The sequence below is a fragment of the Sorex fumeus genome, unplaced genomic scaffold (assembly GCF_029834395.1).
Source record: "Sorex fumeus unplaced genomic scaffold, SorFum_2.1 ptg000131l, whole genome shotgun sequence".
Taxonomy (NCBI): domain Eukaryota; kingdom Metazoa; phylum Chordata; class Mammalia; order Eulipotyphla; family Soricidae; genus Sorex; species Sorex fumeus.
This window is the reverse complement of record NW_026606188.1, coordinates 22,470,382-22,493,972: the sequence shown is the minus strand read 5'-3', so window position 1 is coordinate 22,493,972 and position 23,591 is coordinate 22,470,382. Positions and strand designations below refer to the sequence as shown.

Below are 23,591 nucleotides of genomic sequence, written 5' to 3'. Positions count from 1 at the left end.
ATTTTTTTAAATTCAAGAAACATATAAATCTAATGTAATTTTTTGTTTGGGTAAGGGGAAGTGAAGGGAGATAGTTTTAATTGAAACTTATGAAACTTACTTAGGAAGTGAGGGAGTTAGAGGAGGAGAAAGAGAGGAAGTGCCTGTTCAAGAGAGAACACGAGCAATAAAACAAGCAGAGAGATGTAAAGATAGCAAATGAGAGATGTGTTCAAGGGAGAACACAGGCTTGAAGAATAATAAGCCCAACTCCAGATTTAAAAAAACTTTTATGGAAAGGATTCTAAAAAGAATTTTCTACGCTGGAACAAAGCCTGTCTATTAAAACATATTAAGGCATTATTGCCAATTTTATTGGTCTAGTAATTCTGTTTTGGTAGGTTTAAAATGTTTTGAAATTTTCCATACTAAATAACTTTAATGAACCTATTTCCCCAAGATGTAAGTTCTAAAGACACAAATGATGTTCTGCTTATATACGTGCTCCATTACACACTGCTGAGTATAAACTACATTAACTTATTAGTATATTTTTTATCTTGAAAATGAAAATTGGGTCAAATGCTAGTTTTAGCTGTCTTTGGTCATTAGGATTTTAGGTCATAGAATTTTTCTATACAGCAAATTCTCTAGTTTATACTTTATATACTAGGTAATACGCAAATCATAATGCTTATTTCCAGCAATGAATGCAATAACTAGAATAACCTGCTGGCTCTTAATAAATATTTAATTACTACTCTGAAGTAGCCTATTATCTTCTATTTCGCTGTAAGGGAATATTCTAGGAACTAAAGCTCACATTTTGTAAACATAGACAGCCCACATATCTTCCTAAAATACTACTTTCATCTTAATACTCTGCTGATAAAAAAAGCAATGGCACTTATTACTGCATTAAGTCTAAATTTTTCTGCCTCATTTTGTGTGTGTAATAAAATACACATAAAATTGCATAAATGATATTTATTACATTTATGTTACCCACATTTTCTCAAACTTAGTTTTTGCATTTCCAAAATAAATTCTCACAAATTAACTTGCTCACCAGGGTGCTCTATTTATCATGCTTATTTCTTCTACCTTTGAGTCACTATTTCTGTGATCCCTGATCCTGGAATATCTTTTCCTCTATACCTCTCCTTGAATTTATTTCTTCTCCCCAATGAAAGCTTTCCTACCCACTTCAGTGGCAGCTCCTTTTGCCCCCTATTTCTGATGTTGTCATCAAGCAGAAAATTGCTTATTGGTGAAAAATGAATATTAATTGTATCCTGTCCATTCTAACATGTATAAGGCACATGTAATTTGCGTAGGAAGCTCGTTGAATAACTTTTATTTGTTTATTTGGTGAAGATAGTTTATATTGAATAAAGCTTATTCAGAAAGATGTGAGTAAAGAAATAAAGGAATGTGTGTTCAAGAGAGCAGGAACTGGGGCTGGAATGACAGTACAGCACTTGCCTGGCATGAGGCCAGCTTGTTTATACCCCTGCTCCCCACCCACCAGAACTGATGCCTGAGTCAGAGCCAGGAGTAAAACCTGAGCACTGCCTGATGTGGCCCCCCCCAAAGAGAGAGAGAACACAAGCTTGAAAGAGCAAGTAAAGAAGCAAGCAAAGGAACCTAGTAGGGTAAGCAAGTGAGATGCATGCTCAAGGAAGAGTATGGGCTTGAAGAGGAAGAGACTGAATAACTATTTCAATAAAAAGTATAATGGATAACATTGAGAGATTATTATTATTTGACAACCATTATGCTAAAATCTTTAATGTGCTATCATGATTCTCACAAAACTCTTCTAAGAAAGATATTCTACTATTGTCCTCTTATAAATAAAAAAATTGGCATAGAATTGAATCAAGAATTTCAATAACTATTAGTAGGCTGCGGACTTTAGAGCTGTGCTTTTTAAACTTTATTTCACGTGCCAATCTATGCATTTGATAATATTCTACTATGAGAGCCATCATCTGCTGTAATGCATGTAAAGAACCTATTTGTGCCCAATAAATATTAGCTATTAGCTATTAATATTGCTGTTGAATATATAAAACAAAACTTAGGAAAGTAAAGAAGCAATGACAAGTAAAAGATCAAAGTGGCCCAAAGTAAGTTTTTAAAATCACATTGAACACAATGGCAAAACCTGAAAAACTTTTAAATGTCACAAATGTGACCAAATGTCACAAAACCAAACAAAAGTTTTTACCTGATTTGGGACTTCGAAGTTTTACGCTCTAAAAAAAGAGAGAGAAATGAAAAAGGAATATATTCTAAAGTGTATGAACCCAAGCAATATGTATAAAATTATATTTCATATTTCTATATAGACTGATATAAAATGTTGACACTTTTTTCCTGAGATTATAAGTATGCTGAATTGTGAAAAGATATTCTTAACTTTTACAGTGATTTTGGGGGTGGGGGGAGCATTAGGAACACCTAGTAGTGCTCAAGGATTACTCCTGGTTCTGTACTCCTAGCGAAGCTCTGGGGACCATATGGAATGCCAGGGATCAAACCCAGGTGGGTCACCATATGCAAGGCAAGCTTCTTACTTGCTCTACTATCTCTCTGACCCCTCTTACAGTGATTTTTATATGACATGAAAGTTGATCCTAAATTGGTCCTTTTTGACTTTTTTCTATTCAGAACATTTTTCTGAAATTTTGATTCGGAGTAAGTTGTTAAAATTGAAATTACTTCATGACATTGGACTTAGTTTCATTACTTCTCTAATGTTCTTTGCTCTGGGAGTTGCTGATTTAAAACAATTACCTGTATGCATTTTATTAGTAGTAATAATTACTATTCATAAATTTAAAGTATGACTGAAAAGGCACAGGATCAGTGATGTGATTCAGTGTGACCTACTTTGTATGTATGAGAACATTGGTTCAATCAAATACATACACGGTATTGCTAGTAATGCAACTATAGGCACTTTTCAATGTTTGCTTAGATAAAAACTTTTTTGTTTTGGTTTCTTTAGCTTTGGGGCCACACCTCAGCAGTACTCAGGATTTGCTCTTGGCTCTTCACTCAGGAATCGTTCCTGGCAGGTTTGAGAAACCATATGGGATGCTGGGGATGGAACCTGGGTCAGCCATGTGCAAGGCAAGCAAGTACCTTAACTATCTCTCTAATAAATTCTCTAATTTTTAAGCTTATTTATTTATTTATTTATTTGCTGGGGAGCCTCCCAAGTAGTGCTCAGGGAATCTGGGCCTGGCTATGCATTCTTTTTACCTGACAAAGCCTAGGAGTTCAGGGAGCCACCAAGGCCTCACGCAGCACAGCTGGGGGACAACACAGTGCCAGGGATCAAATCTGGAGCATAGCCTAGTGACCCCCTGAACATTGTCAGATGTGGTCAAAAACCAAAACCAAAACCAAACAAAACAAGGAGTAGACCATAGCCTGTTGAATTAAAATGAATAGTGTCAGAAAAATACTGACCTTGCTTGGTCTCAGTCTCACAGTATCATCAAATTTCATTAATCCAGTTGTTCCACTCCATTCTAGGGATGTTCCAATTTTTGTCTTCGGGGTTGAAGGTAAGGATTTGGGAATACTTGGTAAGATTTCCCCTGGAAAAACATTAAAAAGAAAAAACAGAGGTCCAATTCCTGCGAAGGTGGTGATTCTTCTAGAAAACTACTGCAACTCAGCATACAGAACATTAAAAGGACACAAAGAGAAAGAACTGGAATAATCCACACTTTATTTTACATTCACTGACTCATACTCACTGGCCTCCTCTACCACGATGAAAGACTCAGGTGTCCGTGCAGGAAGGGGCGGGGGTATTTCTTCATCTGTTCGTGGAGAAGTTACTACACAAAATGCCAGAAATATAATTACATTTTTCAATTAAAAAAATCCAATGAAAATTCGTACATGCTAAAAATCCTGATGTAAAGAACTGTTACAATATTTAATCTAGGACTTGGGAGATAGCTCAGGGGGGTGGAGCAAATGCCCGCATGTGGAGAACCCACATTCAATTCTCCTCATCGTCTAGGTCTCAGCACCAGGGTGATTGTCCTTGGCCTCTTGGCACTGAGCAGTGTGGGTTCAGGATCAGGAGGAATACCCAGGACTCCCCTCCAATTTCAAAGAAAACATCTGCTCAAGAAAAAGACAAAATAAATCTTATTTTCAGTGGTAAACTTAGCAGGATTTTTCCCTTTTCCTTTAGAAGCTCAAAAGTATTTTATTGAGTATTACTGAATATCAGCTCAGATAATACAAAACATTAATTTTAGATGCAGTAGGTTGTTTCTATATAACTTTAATTTTACACAGAATAACACACTCTAAAATATGTTGAGATGCCAGATTCAGTTTACTAAGTAGGTAAAACTACCAAGATCTTAGTAGTTTTTTTCTCTCCTTTTTTTCTGTCAGTGCCATGAGTCAAATCAAGGACTTTCTACATGCAAAGCACCAGCCCTCTTTTTATCGCTTTATTTGTTCTTTGAATTAAGAAAAAATAATTTATATATTGATTTGGGGGCCTTGCTTTGAGGTGCTCCAGGGCTAGTTCTGGCTCTGTTTGTGGTCACTCCCAGCAGTGCATGAACCCCGAGCCAGAGATCAAACCGAGGACACCCACGCGCAGAGCATGTGCTCCAGTCCGTTGAGTCCCCTCCCTAGTACCGCTCTCTTCTTCATTTTACAAACACATTTTCAGCTTTTTAAAAACTTTTTTTGAGGTGGGGGAGCACACCTGGAGATGCTCAGGGGTTACTCCTGACACTGCACTCAGGAATTAGTCCTGAAAATGCTTGGGGGGGACCCTGTTGGTTGCCCGGAATTAAACTCAGGCCCGCCGCGAGCAAAGCAAGGACCCCACCCGCTGTACTATTGCTCCTACTCTCATTTTACAAATATTAATGAGATGGGTATTTGTAGGGTTTTCTATTTCTATCACTGTTTTAAGAGAGTATTTTGGGTTTTTTTCCTAGAAAAATTTTTAAATGCTATTATAAGAAAGTGCCACCAGATGGCAGATGTGTCAATGTTATTAAACTGAAATAGGATGCTTTTTCAATGATGATGCTCCACTCCTGGGAATATATCCCAGAGAGGCAAAAATGTATAGTCGAAGTGAGATCTGCACTTGTTTGTTCATTGCAGCACTCTTTACAATAGCCAGAAACTGGAAGAAACCTGAATGCCCAAGAACAGATGACTGGTTAAAGAAACTTTGGTACATCTACACAATGGAGTACTATGTAGCTGTTAGAAAAGATGAAGTCATGAAATTTACATACAAGTGGTACTACATGGAAAGTATCATGTTAAGCGAAATGAGTCAGAAAGAGAGGGATAGACATAGAAAGACTGCATTCATCTGGGGGATATAAAGTAACAAAGTATGAGATTAATACCCAAGAATAGCTGAGATCAGCACCAGGAGGGTTACTCCATAGCTTAGGGGCCAGCAGGGCATTCTTGGGGAAAGGGCAGCTCAGATAGAGAAGGGAGCACCAAATAAAGGGTGTTTGGAGGATCCTCCCAGGAGGGGAGATGCATGTTGAAAGTAGACTATGGACTGAACATGTTTGCCACTCAAAGCCTCTTTTGCAGACCACAACACCCAAAAGGAGAGAGAGAACACAAGGGATTGCCCTGCCACAGAGGCAGGGTGGGATGGGAGGGATGGGGGTGGGAGGGATATTATCCATGGTGGTGGGAAATGGGCACTGGTGGAGGGATGGGTATTTGATCATTGTATAATCGAAACTCAAGCACAAAAAATTGTAAATCTAAAAAAAAAAAGAAAGTGAAAAAAAAAGAAAAAGGTATCTAGAAAAATAAAATTCCTTTAAGCTGCAAAATAAGATAACATGCTAAAATAATATAGAATATTTTAGTAACAAAGATATTCATCTGTATTAAAACACTGTACGGCAGGAACGGAGTCACAGTACAGCTAGTAAGACACTTGCCTTGCCTGTGGAGACCGGAATTTGGTTCCCAGCATCCCATATGGTCCCCATGCACTGCCAGGAATGATTCCTGAGCACAGATCTAGGAGTAACCCTTAAGCATCGCCAGGTGTGGCCCCAAAGTCAAAAATAAAATAAAACATTGCACAAATAATGTTATTGGGCAAAAATTGTAACTTACTATCTAGGTAAAATGTTTAGATTTCTGATAGTATAGGTAGAAAAACTAAAGTTGGGGCAATAGCTCAAAGGTGGCACACAAAGTTCCCAAAGTACTGCCAAATATGGTCCTGGTGGTCCCAGCCCACTGGCGTCCTAATAGCACCATATTGTTGGACCAGACACTAAACTCCAGGCTCGAACCCTAGGACTGAGTATCTAGGTTCAAAGCCCCACTGGGGTGTCACTTTCTTTCAATTCTGCAGAAAACAAAAGTTAAACTTTCTTTTTGTTTTCCTTTATATTCAGGAGGGGAGGGGTTGCCAGAGGGGGTTTGGGAACACCCTGCTTTTCTCAGGGCTTCTCTGGCTCTATGCTCAGGACTCACTCCTGATGTGCTCAGGGGCTCATATGAGTGCCCTTTCCATGCTGGCCCCAGCTTTTTACTTTTCTACATTATCTTCCACATCAAAGTAATATAATGAGCTCTACCTGAATTATTTCAAACCACTCGTAAAACAAAAATTATGTTGTAGGCAATACCCCAAACTTTGAAAAATATGGAAATATGGTGTATATAGGATTAAAATCCCACACAGAATGTTAGATGCAATCTCATTCTACAGATATACTACAACTGCACAACAAGAAATCAGATCCTAAGTCTTCTTCAGGAAGAAAATTAAATTCTTAGAAATCTGTTCAGCTCATTACAGCCATATGATTATATAATTAAAATTCTGAGTAACCAGGTGATGCTCTTGAGTAAATCTTTTCAGCTCTTTATTTTTGAAGTTGTTTGCTACATATTGAGAGTTGATTTGACTTCTGACTTCTGACACACATTTCTAAGAGCGAGGATAATCGCCCAGGAAGCAGTTCTGATGAAATGGTTCTTGTTCCACATCTGACTGCCTCCATGGTTGCCGGTTTTATGAATACTGCCTATTTCTCTAATGCTGTTTTCAAATTATTATATCAGTAAAGCTTCTGAAACATTTTTCTGAGGAGGGGAAAGGAAAAGGAGAAAGAGACAGAGAAAAGCAAGAACAGAAGAATGAGAAGAGGCACAAATTTCCTATAGAAATAAAGTGAAATTGAGGTATCTGGAGCATGACTTAGTGGCAGAACCCTTGCTTTGCATGTATAAAGTCCTGAGTGGGATGCAGCCCTAATGGGTTTGTTCCCCAGAACAGTAATTTGACCCCTAACTCTCCTAGCAAAATAACACGACACAGCAAAAGGAAGAGAAAGTTTTCTACAATTTTTCTCTTTTAACTTACCTACAACTGCTATCTCTTGGTTCAGTGGTAGGGGGATATTATTTGAATGTGTTAGTGCCAAAGAATCCTGTGAACTGTTGCGATGAGAAAAGAGAGTTGTAGCAGATGCTGACAACGGAGAACAAGGTAAGACAGTCTCATTTTGCTTCTCAGGTAAATCCAGTGACATCTTAGAGCCAGTACTACTTGGGGACACTGATGAGAAATAAGGATCTTCCACTAAAGACATGTAGAAATACTCGTTGAAAGCATGGGACTCATCCCATTCTTCTGCAGAGACATTACATAGTTGGTGCTTAGAGTCATGTGACAGTGCATAATTCAGTTCTGCTGAAGAGAGATGCATCACTTTTTGATCCTGTTTGAAACAAGAATGTGGTTGAGAGTTCAAGCAAGAAAAATTTTCCTTTCTGTCCAAGTCTTTTGTGTCTCTCTGATGAATAAATTCAAAGGGAGTTGATTTGGTCCTCGTTATCAACCCCTTTGAAGGAAAGCATTCTGCTGTGGCCTTTGCAGATTTAGAATTAGGATATACGTCAAGCAACATGGAGCTCAAGTCCAAACTCTGATGCTTCCGAAGCAGCTCTCCAGTCACTGGAAACGCCCTTGGCTCCTGTTTTATGGTGGTGCCAGTATTTTCGGTACAACCACTATTAAGCTCCCAAAACTCCAAAGAATTGCTCTCTTTCATACAGTACAGAGGTAACCCTTCATTTTCACTTAATTCAGAAGTCTTGAGATCAGTGGAAGAAGCTTCGGCTTTTGTCTCCATTATCCTTTGTTTTGGCTGTGGATTCATTTTTGTTTCTTTTATGCTGCTGAAATAAAAAGAAAGGAATGGTGGTATCACACCCACTGAACCTTGTCCCATATCTTCAACCAGCATCTCAATGAACTAGGAGCTTGAGCTGGCACTCCCAGATAGAATTAGACAGTATTGACATGTATAAAATTATACTCACATGTTTGGTAAATTTGAAGAGTAATATTCTTGTTCTACAGTAGGGTTTTGCTGAGGGACTGAATACTTTGCAGGAAACTTCAAGAGAAATAAGAGATTTGTTTTTATAAATCAATGACAATAAGATATTTCAACACATATGTTACTGAGAAGTACTTTTTAAGAAAATATAAATATTTCTTAAAATTTGAGTTAGATGTCTTTCCAAAATATTAAACCCAGGACCCAGGGGCTTGAGAACTGCCTTACACACATGGTCACAAGTTCAAATCCCTGGTGTCCCACATGCACCAACCAGAATCATAGCAACTTGACTTTTTGAATCTGGTAACTCTGCTGTCTGAGCTCTTTGTCACCACTGCCAGGTGTGCAAGCAGCACCAAAAGGGGTGGGATAAGATCTGGTGTGATAGTATAGTGGGTAGGGTGTTTGCCTTGCATGCAACCCACCCAAATTTGACCCATAGCACCCTATCTGGTTCCCTGAGCCCCACCAGGAGTGATCCCTGTGTGCAGAGCCAGGAGTAAGTCCTCAGCACTTTGGGGTGTGGTCTGAAAACTAAGCAAAAAAAGGGGGGTGTGACCAGAGTGGGCATGTGAATAAGCACCGTCACCAAAGGAATGCAAACTTCAGTGAGCACAGGTGTGGGCATGGGAACACTGCAACCTGATATGCACACTGGCCCAGAGCACTGCAGCTGAAAACATGAACACCATGCCTGCACTGCCTGGGTTCTCTGTCACTGCAATGAAGCAAGAGTAACAAAGGGAAGCATGAGTGGAAAGAAAAAAAATTTTTAAGTAATGGGGAGAACACACCTAGCAGAGCTCAAAGATTACTCCTGGCTCTGTGCTCAGGGATCACTTCTGGTGGCATTTGGGGGACCATATGTGTTGCTGGGGATTGAACTGGGTCAGCTGCATGCAAGGCAAGTTCTTTCCTAGCTGTACCATCTCTTCATTCCCTAAATTCTTTTAAGATTACAGTTTCCCAAGCACTGCTGGGAGTAATCTTCAAGTACAGAGCCACACATAGCCCCTGAACACTATTTGGTGGACTTCCTTTTCCCAAGTTTAAGTTTTCTAAAACCCCAAAATATTAAACTTAGTAAGAACTTGTTCACATATGTAGAATAAAAGGATCAGAATAAGGGATTAAGGAATTAGCTAGATGAAATTTGCTTTGTGTATCCTTATAAATGTGTATCCTTATAAATGTGGGGATTTTTCCATTTTGCAAGTTAAGCATTATCAAGTTAAAGCTAATAGGTACTTTTTGGTTTTGTTCTGTTTGGGGGCTTCACTCAGGAGGGCTTAGAGCTTATTTCTGCCTCTGTGCTCAAGAATCTCTCTCGGTAATGGTTTGGGGACCATATAATAGTGCTGGGGATCAAACTAGTATTGGTAGCTTGCAAGGCAAGAAATTTAACCCCTGTATTATATTTTATAAAGTTCCAGTAGATGCTTATTAAGTTCTTAGGTTTTTCATCTAATTTAGTCTTAGTTCATCATTAAATTCTTGCTATTGGGTTTTCTTGCCATTCCATAAGCATACCAAATTTATTTCCAATTCAAGGCTTTCATAGTTACTACTCCCTCAGATCAAAATAGTATTGCTCCCAAATTTGCACGACCAGTTTCTTTCAAATAATTAATCTGTTTAATTATCACCTACATAAGAAATTATCCCTGAGCACTCAACCTAAAATCACACTTTACATGCCTGCCTTGCAGCCCTTAATCTTGATTTTTTTCATAGCATACCACATTATGACATTTGATGCTGTGGCTCATGAAATCAAAGATAATTGTCAATTATAAAATATATTCTGATTCCAGAGATGTGTAAAGGCTGGAAAAATAGACAATTGCAACATTCGACCTGTTAAGCATCTATTTCAACAGAATACCTTGAAATCTAACTTCTGGTACTGGGGGAAATAGGTCTTTGCAGATGTAATTAGATAGGGTCGGGTCATGCTGGATTAGTGTGGGACCCAGTACAATGATTTGTGTCCTTGTAAGAGGAAATAGAGACCCAGGAATACATGGGAAAATGTGATATGATGTTGGAGGCAAGATGGGAGTAATGGAGTAAGCCATTGAATCCAAGGATTGCTGACTAAGTCCAGAAACTGCAGGAGGCCAGCAAGATTCTTCCCTTAGTGCTGTCACAGAGCCTGGCCCTGCTGAACCCTTGGCTTCAGACTTCCTGACTCCAGATGTGTGAGAAAGTAAATATGCTTTAAATTTAATGCAACCTCACTTCTAGTACTTGTTACAGCAGCCCTAGGAAACTGATACAAAGACTTTAGTATTTCACTTTTCTTTGGTAGGAGTACTGCTATTTATTCAGCCACTGATTAGCTGATTGAATTAGGCATGAACTCCACCTTAAATTTATTTATTTATTTATTTTCTTTTTATATTTATTTATTGAATCACTGTGGGAAAAGTTACTAAGCTTTCAGATTTAAGTCTCGGTCATACAATGATCAAACACCTTTCCCTTCACCAGTACTCATTTTTCACCACCAAGAACCCCAGTATACCCCCCCTCCTACCCCTCCAAATGCCTGTGAGGTAGATGATTTCTACTTAACTCTTCTCTATATTAATTACACTCATTATTTTGACAAAAGATGCACCATTATTGTTTTAGAATTTCCCCCCAAACAATCAGAATTGCTGAAAAGGCATCGTGAAATATTTTGTTTTCTATAGCTGGTTATGAGAATCATATAATGTCACGCAGCCATGATTTTGGATTTCTGCAAAGAGCCAGATAATTGCAAGATTGGTTTCCGTGTGTCTGGTGTTATGGCTGTGCTGGAGAGCCGCTCGTGGGGGTAACTCATGACCTCGGTAGGGCGTGAAGGACGAGATGGTACCGCCCCCCTTCCCATGAGACTGCAGTTGTGCCATCACCACCAGCTCATACCTGGCTTTCTTATAAGCTCTGAGGCGGCGGCCACCTTGCTGCCAGCGGGGGAGAAGGTGGAAGGGAGCAACACCCTTTCCCTCCTGGGGAGGTATGGCGCCAGGGTTTAACGCATGGTCCATTCACTTTTCTTCTGCAAGCTGCTGGGCTCTGGATTAAGTCCTTTTGCCTCTGGAGCCATGGCCGTGTGCCAGGGAGCCGCTTGTGGGGGGCAACTCATGTCCTCAGTAGGGTGTGAAGGACAAGCCGGTACCATCCCCCTTCCCATGAGACTGCAGTTGTGCCATCACCACCAGCTCATACCTGGCTTTTCAATACTCTCTGAGGTGGTGGCCACCTTGCTGCCGGGGAGGGGGGGGAAAGGCGGAAGGGAGCAACACCCTTTCCCTCCTGGAGAGGCATGGCACCGTAGTTTAACACATGGTCCATTCACTTTTCTGCCGCAAGCTTCTGGGCTCTGGATTAAGTCCTTTTGCCTCTGGAGCCATGGCTGTGCCAGAGAGCCTCTTATGGGGGGCAACTCGTGAACTCGGTAGGGCGTGAAGGACGAGCCAATACCACCCCCCTTCCCATGAGACTGCAGTTGCCCTGTCACGGCCGGCTCATGCCTGGCTTTCCAATAAGCTCTGAGCCGGCGACCACCTTGTATGCAGTCCAGATGCATTTCTGCCAAAAGCCGCTGGGTTTCAAGATTTGTTTCTGAGTCTCCGGTATCATGGCTGTTAATCAGTTTGATCAGGAGCCAGAGAGGCCATTTATAGGTGGCGACTCGAGGTCTCGTTGGGATGGGGAGAAACCCCCATGTGGTGAGGCTCCCTGTGTCTTGTCACTGCAGGTCCAAACCTGACTGTCCAGTGGCCTCTGGAGGATGGTGGTCACCAGGCTGCCAGGGGGAACAGGCCAAGGCACGAAACCTATTCCCACCTGGAGTGGCCCAGCCCCAGTAACCTACTGCAGGAACAGGACGCGTTTCTGCCAAAAGCCTTTGGGTTCCAAGATTTGTTTCTGAGTCTCTGGGATCATGGCCATTAAGCAGTTCGATCAGGAACGAGAGAGGCCATGCCTCCAATTATATAGCTGAGCTGGAGGTGGTTTGTGGGTGTGTCTCCACATACCTAACTTTTGGCCGTTTACTTTCTTGGTAAACTTTGTCCCAAGTTTTTGGGGTCTGGCCAAAGGCACAGCAGCAATTTTGGGGTATCTGAACGTCTGATGGTGCCATCAGGCTGCTGATGCACTCGCCTCACAGGTACAGATTGACCTGCTGGCGGCACCGTACCCCCTAGTATTTCACTTTCACATAATGGAAAAACAAAAGAAAAACAAACAAACAAACAAAAAAACAGAGGACTGGGATATACATGTGCACAAATCACTTCTGTTCAGACCCCTTAAAACTGAGTTTAGCAGGATTATTTATATTTGGTGGCTAACTACCATTCTATTTTTTTTCTAGTTGTTTTCTATATCTGTTTTTCCCCCATTTGTTAATATTTGTCTCTCCATTTGGCTGTTGTTGTTGTTGTTGTTTTTCCTGGTGATTCCACCATATTGATCCTTTTTTTCTTCTAAGTATCTCTGCTCCAGATTTTTATTTTGTGGTTGCTATGAGAACTGTATCTCTCTCTAGCAAAGAGAAACTTTGCTGTGCGGTGCTGTGCGGTCATATTCAGACAACAGACACTCTGCAGGACTTCCTTCCCTCTGATGTCTTGTTCACTCATTTGGTTCTTGTCTATGTTTCTAATTCTGTGTTCCTATTTATCACCATGCTCGAGGATTAATGCTGTTTTGCATTTTCTTTTTCTTTTCAAGGACTGTTGTTAGCATTTTTCAGATCTGATGATGGTAAACTCTCTTAGCTCTTTGTTCATGTAGGAAAACTTTTATTCCTCCATCATTTTCAATGATGATTTTGCAGGGTTAGAGAGTAGAATATTCTTTTGTTGTTGTTTGTTTGTTTGTTTTTTTGTTTGAGGGCCACAACCAGCAATGCTCAGGAATTCTTGACTCTGCATTCAGGAATTACTCCTGGTGGACTCAGAGAACTACTAGGGGTTCCAGGGATCCAACCCAGCTTGGCTGCGTGCAAGGCAAATGCCCTACGTGCTATCTGCTGTACTATCACTCCAATCCCAGGGTAAAATATTTTTGGAAGATTTTTAGAAGATCTTTTGGATCTGTGACTAGATCATTCCACTCTCTCATAGGCTACAGAGCTTCTGCTGAGAAGTCTGGTGAAAGTCTGATCAGGGTGCCTTTGTATGTTTTCCTTTCCCTCCTAGATACTTTAAATTTCTGCATTGTTTGTTGACTTTTGAGAATTGGATAATGATGTGTCTTGGATATATACTTTTGCATTTAGAAATGCAAAAAAAAAAAAAAACAAACCCTGAGTGTTCGCTCAGCTTCTTGACCTTCTATGGTTAGATCTTTCTTTAACTTTTGAGAAGTTTTTAGCTATTTATTTCCCTGACTGGACATTCTGTTCACTTCTCTCTCTCTCTCTCTCTCTTCATCTTCTGGTATTCCCATTATCCTAACATTCATTTTTCTAATGTACTCTATAAGACTTTGATATCAAACTCTTTAAGGATTCTATCAATCTCTTAGGCTCTAAAGACTCTAGTATTTCCCAAAGGGTGTTTTCATTTCTCTTAAATCTTATTTTTTTCTCCTCTTCTATTTGATCCATCACTGGAGTTTTATCTCCAGTTGCACTTATTCTTTCCTCTGCTAGACAGAGCCTATTTTTTCATTCATTGCTTTTCATATCATTGCTTGAAGTTTTGGGGTTTTGTTGTGTGTGTGTGTGTGTGTGTGTGTGTGTGTTTGCTCTGATCTCTTTGATGAGGAACTCTCTGCTCCTGCACTTCCTGTTTCATTTCATTCATGTTTCATTCTGTGTTAGTGTCCAGATGATGCATTTCATTGATTTTCTTCATAAAAGATACTTAAAGTACATTGGCTAGAAAACTCCCAATTTATTTCTGAAAAGATTTCTTTCTCATTCATTTTGTTGCGGCGTTTCCTCTGTTTTTATGCTAGGAAATGCTGTAGTTCTTGGCTTAAAGATTTGATTTTCTTTTCAGGACCTCAGGTGTGAGCTGGGGTTGATAGAATGTGTCAGATCGGCAAGTGGGTTCCTTCCAGCACTGCCCTAGGCGGAAGGGTGAGCTTGGGTGTGAAGTTTCCTGATTATGGACTTGATCCTTATGGTTGCTGAGGCAGTAGAGTTATATATTTTTGACAATTTTCTTTGTATTTATAGCAGTTTTGGAAGAAAGCATTGGTGTCTCCTACATCATAGCAATTATTTATTCTTCCTTTCAATTCTCTCAATTTTTGCTTCACATATTTTGCAGTGTTGTTTGGTCCTGCACAATTAGGACTACTATGTCTAATTGATAGTTTGGCTCTTTATCAATATATAATCTCCCAGTCTGTGTGTATTTTCTATTCTCTGAAGTCTACTTTAACTGATGTTACTAAAGATATTCCTGTTTTCTTTTTATTTATGTTTTCATGATACATCTTTTTTCTAATCCTTTAAGCCAACTAATCTATTTGAAGTGTGTTTCTTATAGACAGCATCAAGTTGGATCATATATCTATTTAATTTATTTACTTTTTGCTTTGGGGTCACACCTGGTGGTGTTCAGGGCTTACTCCTGGCTCTACTCTTAGGGATCACTCCTTAGGGGACCATATAGATGCCAGTAACGGACCTCAGGTAAGACACATGTTAGGCAAGAACCTTAACCCCTGGAGCTTTATTTTTCCTTATCTTATCCCCTTTTACTAAATTTTTATAATTTTTTTTAAATTGATGACCACAAGCAATGGTACTTTTGGCTCTATGCTCAAGGTGAATTGTACCAGTATTCAGGATCAAACTGGAATCTATTAACACAAGGTACTATATCGCTGGCTCCTAAAATTTCATTTTAATTTACCTATAGTGTTTCTAAATGTCTTTATGTCTTGTTTAGTGGTGACCCATCAGACAAACATTTATATGTACCTATAGACTTTATAGACAATATATATCTGTAACATGTGATTAAACAGGTATTATTGTTTTGAGTATAGAAAACTTAATTTGCTTTAAATCCTTAAGCCAACCATGTTTATAATATCTTAAATACTTTCCCACCAACCACATCAGTGTTAAATTTGCTTTAATCATCAATTTAGAAAACTCAAGTGAAAGGAGAGCTTATTATATTTAGCTACATCATTGCTTATTATGTCCTTCCTTCACCAATTCCTTTATGTTTAGAAAATTTTATTTATTATTATTGCTTTTTATTTTGGGGTCACACCCAATGGTCCTCAGGGGTTACCCCTGGCTCTGCACTCAGGAATTAACTACTCCTGATGGTGCTCGGGAAACCATATGGGATGCTGGGGATAGAACCTAGGCTGGCTATGTGCACAGCAAATGTCCTACCCACTGTACTATCGCTCTGTTTCCTATTTAGAAAACTTTATTTAAATAAAAATATTTTCCTACACACACATACACATCACAAATCAGTGTCTGGCGATGAAGAGCAATTAGGACATCAGGACTCAATCATGATTTCACTTTCTGTCAGTCTCACCACACATCTAAAATATGGGATCAGAATATCCCATGCCTTTCATTTACTCTCATTGTTCCTAAATATGGCTGGAAACTATAAATAAACCAAGAGATAAAATTTCTAAATTAAAGTGCCACCATCCATCTGTTCTCTGCTAATTTATAAATGCAGTCCCACTTGAACATCTGATGCCTCCATTTCAATATTATAAGCTGTAAAAAGTTGGAGCCAGAGAGAGAGCATGGTGGTTAAGGTAGTTATCAAACATGTGGCTCTCACGCATCACCATAGTTCCCAGCATCACCAGTGTGATTCTCAGCACAAGAGCTGGGAGTATTCTGGAACTCCCGTGGGTGATCCCCAAAACTTTTTACCATGCCCAAAATAGTAAAAAAGTTGTATCATCCACCTAATCTGAGATCCCTTGTTTTTGCGATCCCTCAAAATCAAACATGAGGGAGGGGGGGAAAGCAGCCACAAGCTAATGGTTTACCTCCATTATACATATTATGAGACTAATATCCAAGACCAGGGAAAACAGTGTCCAGGAGGACTGGTCAGTGGTTGGAAGCTTGCCACAAGAGTGTCGGGGGTGAAGAGCACTTAGAACAGAGAAGGGACCAGTATGACAATAATAGTTAGAAATGATGATTTTTTACAAGAACTGAGTGTTGAAAGTAGGTTAAGGGATATACCTGAAAAATGGGTAAAGCGTATTCAATATGCCAAAAGCCAGTAACAATGATGAGTCTCATTCTCCTGACCCTGAAAGAGCCTCGAATGTGGCACTTTCTAAAATCTCAGGGCTAGGACGACGGAGACGTTACTGGTGCCTGCTTGAGGAAATCGGTGAACAACAGGATGACAGTGATACAGTGATACCTGATAACCTTTCAGTATCTGCATTGCAAACCACAATGCCTAAAAAGAGATAGAGAGAGGGGAGAGAGAGAGAAAGAGTAAGAGAGTAAGGGGGGAGGAGAGAGGGAGAGAGGTGTCTGCCATGGGGACAGGCAGGGGGTAGCATGGAAACTGGGGACACTGATGATGGGAAATGTACACTGGCGAAAGGATGGGTGTGGAACATTCTATGACTGAAACCCAATCATGAACAACTTTGTAACTGTGATTCAGTTAAAAAAATAAATTAAAAATAAAAAAGGCTTACCTCCATTCCAGAATGTTTATCACTGATAATTTCTAACTGTCTCTTAAATAGCTCTAATACAGCTTTGTAGACCAGTTCATACTGTTCCTGGAAAGTATCAGAAATGAAAATAAACAGAAATATTATTCTTTGACAGAACCATATTTCAGGAGGAGGAATGCCAAATTTCTAGTATGTTATAGTTACTGTGCGTGTATACACTAGTGTATATCCTAGTATCAAATGCTAGTATAGCAGGCAGCAGAGATAAAAAGATAAAGACATAGTTTAATTTCTATTCTGTTTGTGATCTGTTTTCTGTTTGTGTAGCCATTTCAGATTTTAAATTACCTTTAGGTTGCTAAAACTCATAACTACTGGACCTACGTCTAATGTACAAGACCTTCCTATAGCCTGTTTTAGTTTTGTTTTGTCTTTTTTATGTTCTAAATCCACGATCCTACTTTTCCTTCTTTCATCATCCCTCTAATTCTGTTTTCTTGTTCACACTTGAAAAAAAAGTTATTTCATCCTGGATTTACTTTTTATTAATACATATTCATCTTTTCTAGAAAAAGGTAAGTAGATTGTGTTTGGTAGGGAGACAGAGAGCTTCTCTGTGTTTGGTAGGAGACAGAGTGTATATTACTTAACTCGACCCTCACAACTAATCTACAAAGTAATAGACGAGTACTCCTGCTTATACACAGTTTTCCCAAGGTAATTTGTAAGTAATCTTCAGGACATGGATTAGAACTTGAAGCTCTCTGACTCTGAACTTTGTGCATTAAGTCAAGTTCTTGAACATCTGCCTAATAAAATGCCAAAGAAAAGATAGATTGTTAAATGGAATTTGGAAATGTGCTGTTATTAAAAAAGGATTTCACATAAAGAAGTTATATAGACCTCTACAATGACAAAGTTAATGGGGTTTTACTATTCTGCTTTGCCTTAATGTGAATGGACTTAAACAAGTCTTTCCCCATTTGTACACATAGTTTAAGCAGGAAAAATAGTTTAAGCAGGAAAAGTGGGAAAGATAGTTTAAGCAGGAAAAATGGGTAAAGCCTAAATAACTCACATAGCATTGGCAAATTTTTTAGTTTCATTTAGAGGAAAGGAAACATCAGACAGGAAGCACTTACCTGGTTACAGAGTTATTTCCTGGCTTGAGGGGTGCCAGAAAAAAGCAGCTACAATGAATGAAGTATTTATTCAGATAGTCTGTAATTGATAATGCCAGATTGTTTTACCTATCTTCCAACTCTTCAAAGGAGGTCTGAAATGGACTTATTCTGATTTGGAATGGGGTTTTAGGAACGGAATTCAATATTTCAATTTAATGTTAGACAACTAGATTGGCATCTTTCTTGGATCCTTGATACGTTTACATGGATCAGACTTCTTTAAATCTAAGCACTAAACCAACCAATGCTTTTGTGTCACACAAACTTTCCTCTGCTGAGTTGAATGTAGAAAAAACACCTACAGTCAAAACATATGAAAAAAAGCTCTTCTTTTTTCCAGTGGCTATTAGTGGAAAATCTGAGTAGGTCAAAATATTTTTATATGATAAAAGCTATTCATTTTTTCCCCTCAATTCATAACTTCGAGATGAATGTATCTGAACTACCATTGTCAACTGTTTTACCTGTTAACTCATGAGCAAAGTGTTTTATTCCGGAGTGTTTTAAACACCTTAAAGACTTGCTGTTTAAGCAAAAATGTTTAGTCATAACACATTTTATGTGAGTATTATATAATGAGTATTAATAACGTTTGATGAGAAACAAATGAGTAAGTGAATACTTAACTCTAAAAGATGAAGACCATTTTACAATTTATGTTACATTTCCGGTCTAGAAATAAGGGGTGAAATTAATATTATACATAGTGAGATATTTGGGAAGATTTTACCCAGGAGATAAAACTTGAACTAGAAGGAAAAGAAGAAAACAGAGAGCTTTTCTAATGGAAGAAACAAGTATGGAACAGTATTGAGGGTACTATAGCCACTCAAGAGGCACATATAAGTCTATAGTCTAACTATAATTAGCTTCTCCTTTTTTTGTTTTGTTTGTTTTTGTTTTCGAACCACACCAGGCAATGCTTAGGGCTTGCTCTGCACTTGATAAAAACTCCTGGCTGTGCTCGAGGGACCATATGAAATGACAGGGATTGAACCCAGGTTGCCCACATGCAGGGCAAGCACCCAACCTGCTGGACTATCGCTCTGACCCTATTATGCTTCTTAAGTATAAATAATGTACCAGAAGAGGTTACAGGAAATATTAACAGTGTTTATAGGATTGGGTGATATGGGTGATAGGATTATGATCGACTTTACTTATTATTTTTCAGCATTTCCTAAAATGAACACATAAATTAAATTTTCTAATTTCTGCTACTCCTGAATCACACATCTCTGATTTTATGTATTTTTAATTTATTTTTCAGTTACAGGCGTTTGTGGGGAGGCTATACCCAGCAGTACTCATGGGCTAGTAGCTTAGTACTGGGGACTTGGGGTATCCTAGCACTGCTCAGGGGATTGTGTGATGATGGGGATCAAACCATGCTTCCCGCATCCAATTCTTACGCACCAGCCTGGTGACTTATCTCTTCAGCATCAAATATTTGATCTTATAAACAAATTATATTCGTGGGCTAATACTATAGTTCAATAGTTAAAGTATCTATCTGCCTTGCACACAGCCAGCCTGGATTTTATCCCCAGCGTCCCATATGGGCCCCCAAGTACTGCCAGGTGTGGCCCCTAAACAAACAACAACAAAAAGAAACTCATTGTCTCCAGTAAATTTCAAGTTAATCTGAGCTAACACTTTTCTTTTTAATAAATCATACAACTTGTAGAGTATGTTCAACATCCTTTCTAAAAAACACTATATTGAACTGGTGGTGGGTGTGGTGTTGGAGTTATATGTGTGTGGGAAGCCATTATTAACAATATTATAGGTCACAGTATCTTAATTTAGAAAATATTGTATTGGTCTCTGATTTTCTGAACAGAGTGAAATATGAGAATGAAAGGAATTGGACCCAGGACAATGGATATGGAAATACTAAGATATTCAGAATTAACAGGAAGCAGCCAATACACTATAACAAGAAACTAGTATAGATTGTTGAACTATCAGCTGACTAGGGATCCTTACTGTTAATAGAGAGAGGAGTCGGGATTTAAGATCCATTCGCCATAGTTCCTACCTGAGTTTGAACTAATGTAGGTCTCTGAGTTCGCATCTCCTGGATCAAGTTAAAAACACTGAAATTCTCAGGAATTATCTATCAAAAAGAAAGAAGACAGAATATAATTGATCCTATCTTTGTTCATAAACTGTTGTAGTCTTGCTACTTGTCATCTACTGCCTTCACAAGGAAAAGGAGGCTTTTCTTGTTATTTCTAGTGTCAGAACAAGCACTCTACCACTGAGTCACAACCCCAGTCCAAAGGATGCATTTTAATTTATTAATTCTTTGGTTATGGGACTGCACCTCGCAGTACCAGAGGCTGTGCATGTCTCTGCTTACACTTTCTCCTAGACAAGCACTGGGGGGAATCCAACCTGGTTCTCCTGCATGGAGAACACGCACTCAGCCCACTGAGCTTTCTGTTCATCTCAAGTTGCATTTTAAAAATGAGTGACATATCTCAAGACTTGCACCATGATTTAGAACCTGCTATTTTTCAGGGCCAGAAGATAGGAGAGGAGTGAGGCATTTGCCTTGCATGAGGCTGACCCAGGTTCAATCTCCAGCACCAGGTTCTCTGGGTACTGCCAGGAGTAACCCCTGAGCATAAGCAACACGCAAACAAAACTGGTATTTTTCTTGGTAACGAATGAAGAAATTGTGCAGAATTATTTCATGTGGGGTGATAAAGTGTCTGGAGTTAAAGATAATAAGGAAGAAGTTTCAGCAGTGAAAAAACAAGCATTTATGAAATCAGTTGGTGGTTAGAGCCCATATTTTAAACTTCCCCCCTTTTTAAATTTGGAAGTGCTGCATTCCTAGCCAGGTCCTGCACGCATGAAAAGGATTGTGCTCTATTACTGAACAGAACCAGAGCAGTTTCCTGAGCCCGCCAGGAGTGATTCCTGAGCACAGAGCCAGGAGGAAGCCCGGAGCACTGCCATATGGGACCCAAACCTTCCCACCAAAGGACTAATTTAAGGGGGTGCTTCGCAAATTCTAGAAGGCATTAGAAAACACCAGAAAAATTTTTTGGAAGTCCCTGACCACACAAATTCTGTTTCAATTTATCTGAAGAGGGCCCCAAGATTTTGCATTCATAACAAGTACTCAGCTGTGCAGATGTTGCTTGTCTGGGAACCACCAACTGAGTAATTAATTTAATCATCTGACAAAGCAGATCTCCCAATAAATGCTCTAGGAAAGAGGAACCATGGAGATAAATATTTGGAAGAACCAAGCAATTCCTAAGCGTGAAACCCATGGAGTAGACAGATGGCAAGTGCCCACTGAAACTCACCCCATCTTTTAGCAACATCCATGTATAATCAATAGCACAAATAACACCTGTCCTTCCGCAGCCGGCGCTGAAATGAAAGACCAAAGCAGAATGTATTATAGACGCAGAGAGTGGATCATTGCAACTGGAAATAAGCCAGCAGGTGTAAGGAGGGGAAAGCCTCGAGGCAATGAAACTTCTTAAACCTACTATTTCCATGAATGTATTTGTCAATGGTGACCTGTCCCACAAAACCCCAGGACCAATCCTAAGCCACTTCTCCCAGTCTGTATACAAGAACTGTCAAGTTCAAAAAAAACTTACTTATCAGAACAGTATTGACTTAATGTTTAGGTTCTACTATTTATGCTTCACTTTTGTCTAAGCATGATTCCTCTCTGATTAGCTGGGAAAAGCGAAACTAGTAACAGGAATCTGTAATCTATGAAATCAAACCACCTTCCATTCCGAACAACTCGGTCTTCCTTCAGTTAAGTTGGCAATTCTGGCCAGACTGACATTGTTAGTTCTGAAGCCTGAGAGGAAGGTTCCCACACCAGCTTTATACCTGCAATGAATGCAAAGGGGAACCCCATCGTCCTCTTGGTAGCAGCGAACATCCCAAATGAGCTCAAGAATGGGATCTATTGATGAAGGTACATCATGGTCAGGCCAATTCTTGTAATGAAACTGGTAGATGGTTCGAGTTTCCTAGAAAAGATAGGAGAAAAGCAGAGCTCAGAGGTGACTTCATTCTACCTCCAGATGCCTCTGATTTTACCAATTAGCATCAATATATTTTTTTCAATTGATTCTGCTTTCCTCCCTAAAGATGTCTGGTGCCCTCTCATAACAATTAAAAGTCATTTCAGGTCACTTAACTATTGGCCAGGCCTTGCCTCTCTCACAAGAGGAGTCTAGGAAAAGAATTCAAACCAAGCTTTCCAACTGGTGTGCTTCAAATGGGTCACAGACACAGGGAGACATTAAATCCCTCTGCTTTGAGAGAACGAACAGCCTGAACCCTCAGGTCAATTCCCAGCTTCTGTTCACTGTGGAGTCTCTACTTACCCTATGAATATTCTCATTTCATCATTGTGCCATGAGATTGGGGAGCTCAGATTAGACCACAACTCTCTTTTGAATGTGAAGATTTATTTCAGACATCAAAGGCCTCATCACTCCCTTTGTCTCACACGCAACCCAAATCACCGGATCTCCACACTGTCAAGTTCTCACAACCCCTGTTTTGTACTTACACTATTGAACTTGGCTTTTAGAATCCTGATTATGTAATCAGATTTTCTTTTTTCTGCCTCCTAAGAAGTAGATTAAACTTTTGGTTATTTCAGAGATTAGTGACAATTCTCTCCTAAGCGGGTTCTAGAACATTTGCTCAGTCCTGATGGACATAGGTATGATACTTACACAGGATATGGAAAAAGGACCCAGTTGGAGTTGCATCTCTCCTGGTTCGGTCCAATAGCGCTCACACTTTTTCTGTTGCACAAAGCAGAATAGAATGAGTTTCTTTATATAGTCTCCTCTCTTCTGGGTAATGAGATTCACTCTCTCATTTGGAAGCAAATTCAATTCTGTTGACTTTTATGGTGGTGGTGGTGGCTATTTTATATTTGGGGGCTACAGCCGGCAGTGTTGGGGAGTCATCACGAAATGTGCTCAGGGATCACACTTGGATCTCCGCACACAGGGCACATTAAGCCGTCTCTTTGGACCTCCCTCGACTCTGCTTCCTTCATCTTAGATTAGTTCCTTCCAACCCCTCTTGAACTTGAACCCCAACAATCATGATTCCCACTATGGAATTTTCAAGAATAAGAAACTAAATGGTAAAGAATAACTAAGTTAGAAACTTTCTAGAAGTCTGAAAAAATAGAAGCAAGGATCTTTGACATTTTCCATACTTCAAAAGGATGCAGAGAAATCATGTTTGCTACAATAACAAAAGTGCACAAGCTAATTTAAACACTAAATTTCAGGGACTGGATAGATAGTACTGCGGGTTGGGTGCCTTACTTGCACACAGTGGATCTAGGTTC

General features: G+C 39.5%; 1 protein-coding gene across 2 annotated transcripts in view; it reads right to left on the bottom strand.

Annotated features, from left to right (window-relative positions):
• The window catches only part of PTPN22 (protein tyrosine phosphatase non-receptor type 22), a 71,219-nt gene that overhangs the window by 22,359 nt on the left and 25,269 nt on the right, over window positions 1–23,591 (bottom strand). The window contains exons 6-16 of one of the 2 annotated variants that reach the window (XM_056139153.1): window positions 22,960–23,031; window positions 22,791–22,850; window positions 22,100–22,242; window positions 21,553–21,619; window positions 20,268–20,345; window positions 17,061–17,147; window positions 8,365–8,441; window positions 7,403–8,220; window positions 3,756–3,839; window positions 3,549–3,593; window positions 2,213–2,242 (exon numbers count right to left, since the gene is read on the bottom strand). In XM_056139153.1, coding sequence (XP_055995128.1) covers window positions 2,213–2,242; window positions 3,549–3,593; window positions 3,756–3,839; window positions 7,403–8,220; window positions 8,365–8,441; window positions 17,061–17,147; window positions 20,268–20,345; window positions 21,553–21,619; window positions 22,100–22,242; window positions 22,791–22,850; window positions 22,960–23,031 — 1,561 coding nt within the window. Of the gene's footprint in view, window positions 1–2,212; window positions 2,243–3,462; window positions 3,594–3,755; window positions 3,840–7,402; window positions 8,221–8,364; window positions 8,442–17,060; window positions 17,148–20,267; window positions 20,346–21,552; window positions 21,620–22,099; window positions 22,243–22,790; window positions 22,851–22,959; window positions 23,032–23,591 lie in introns of both variants that reach the window. The other variant, XM_056139154.1, reaches the window with a different exon arrangement.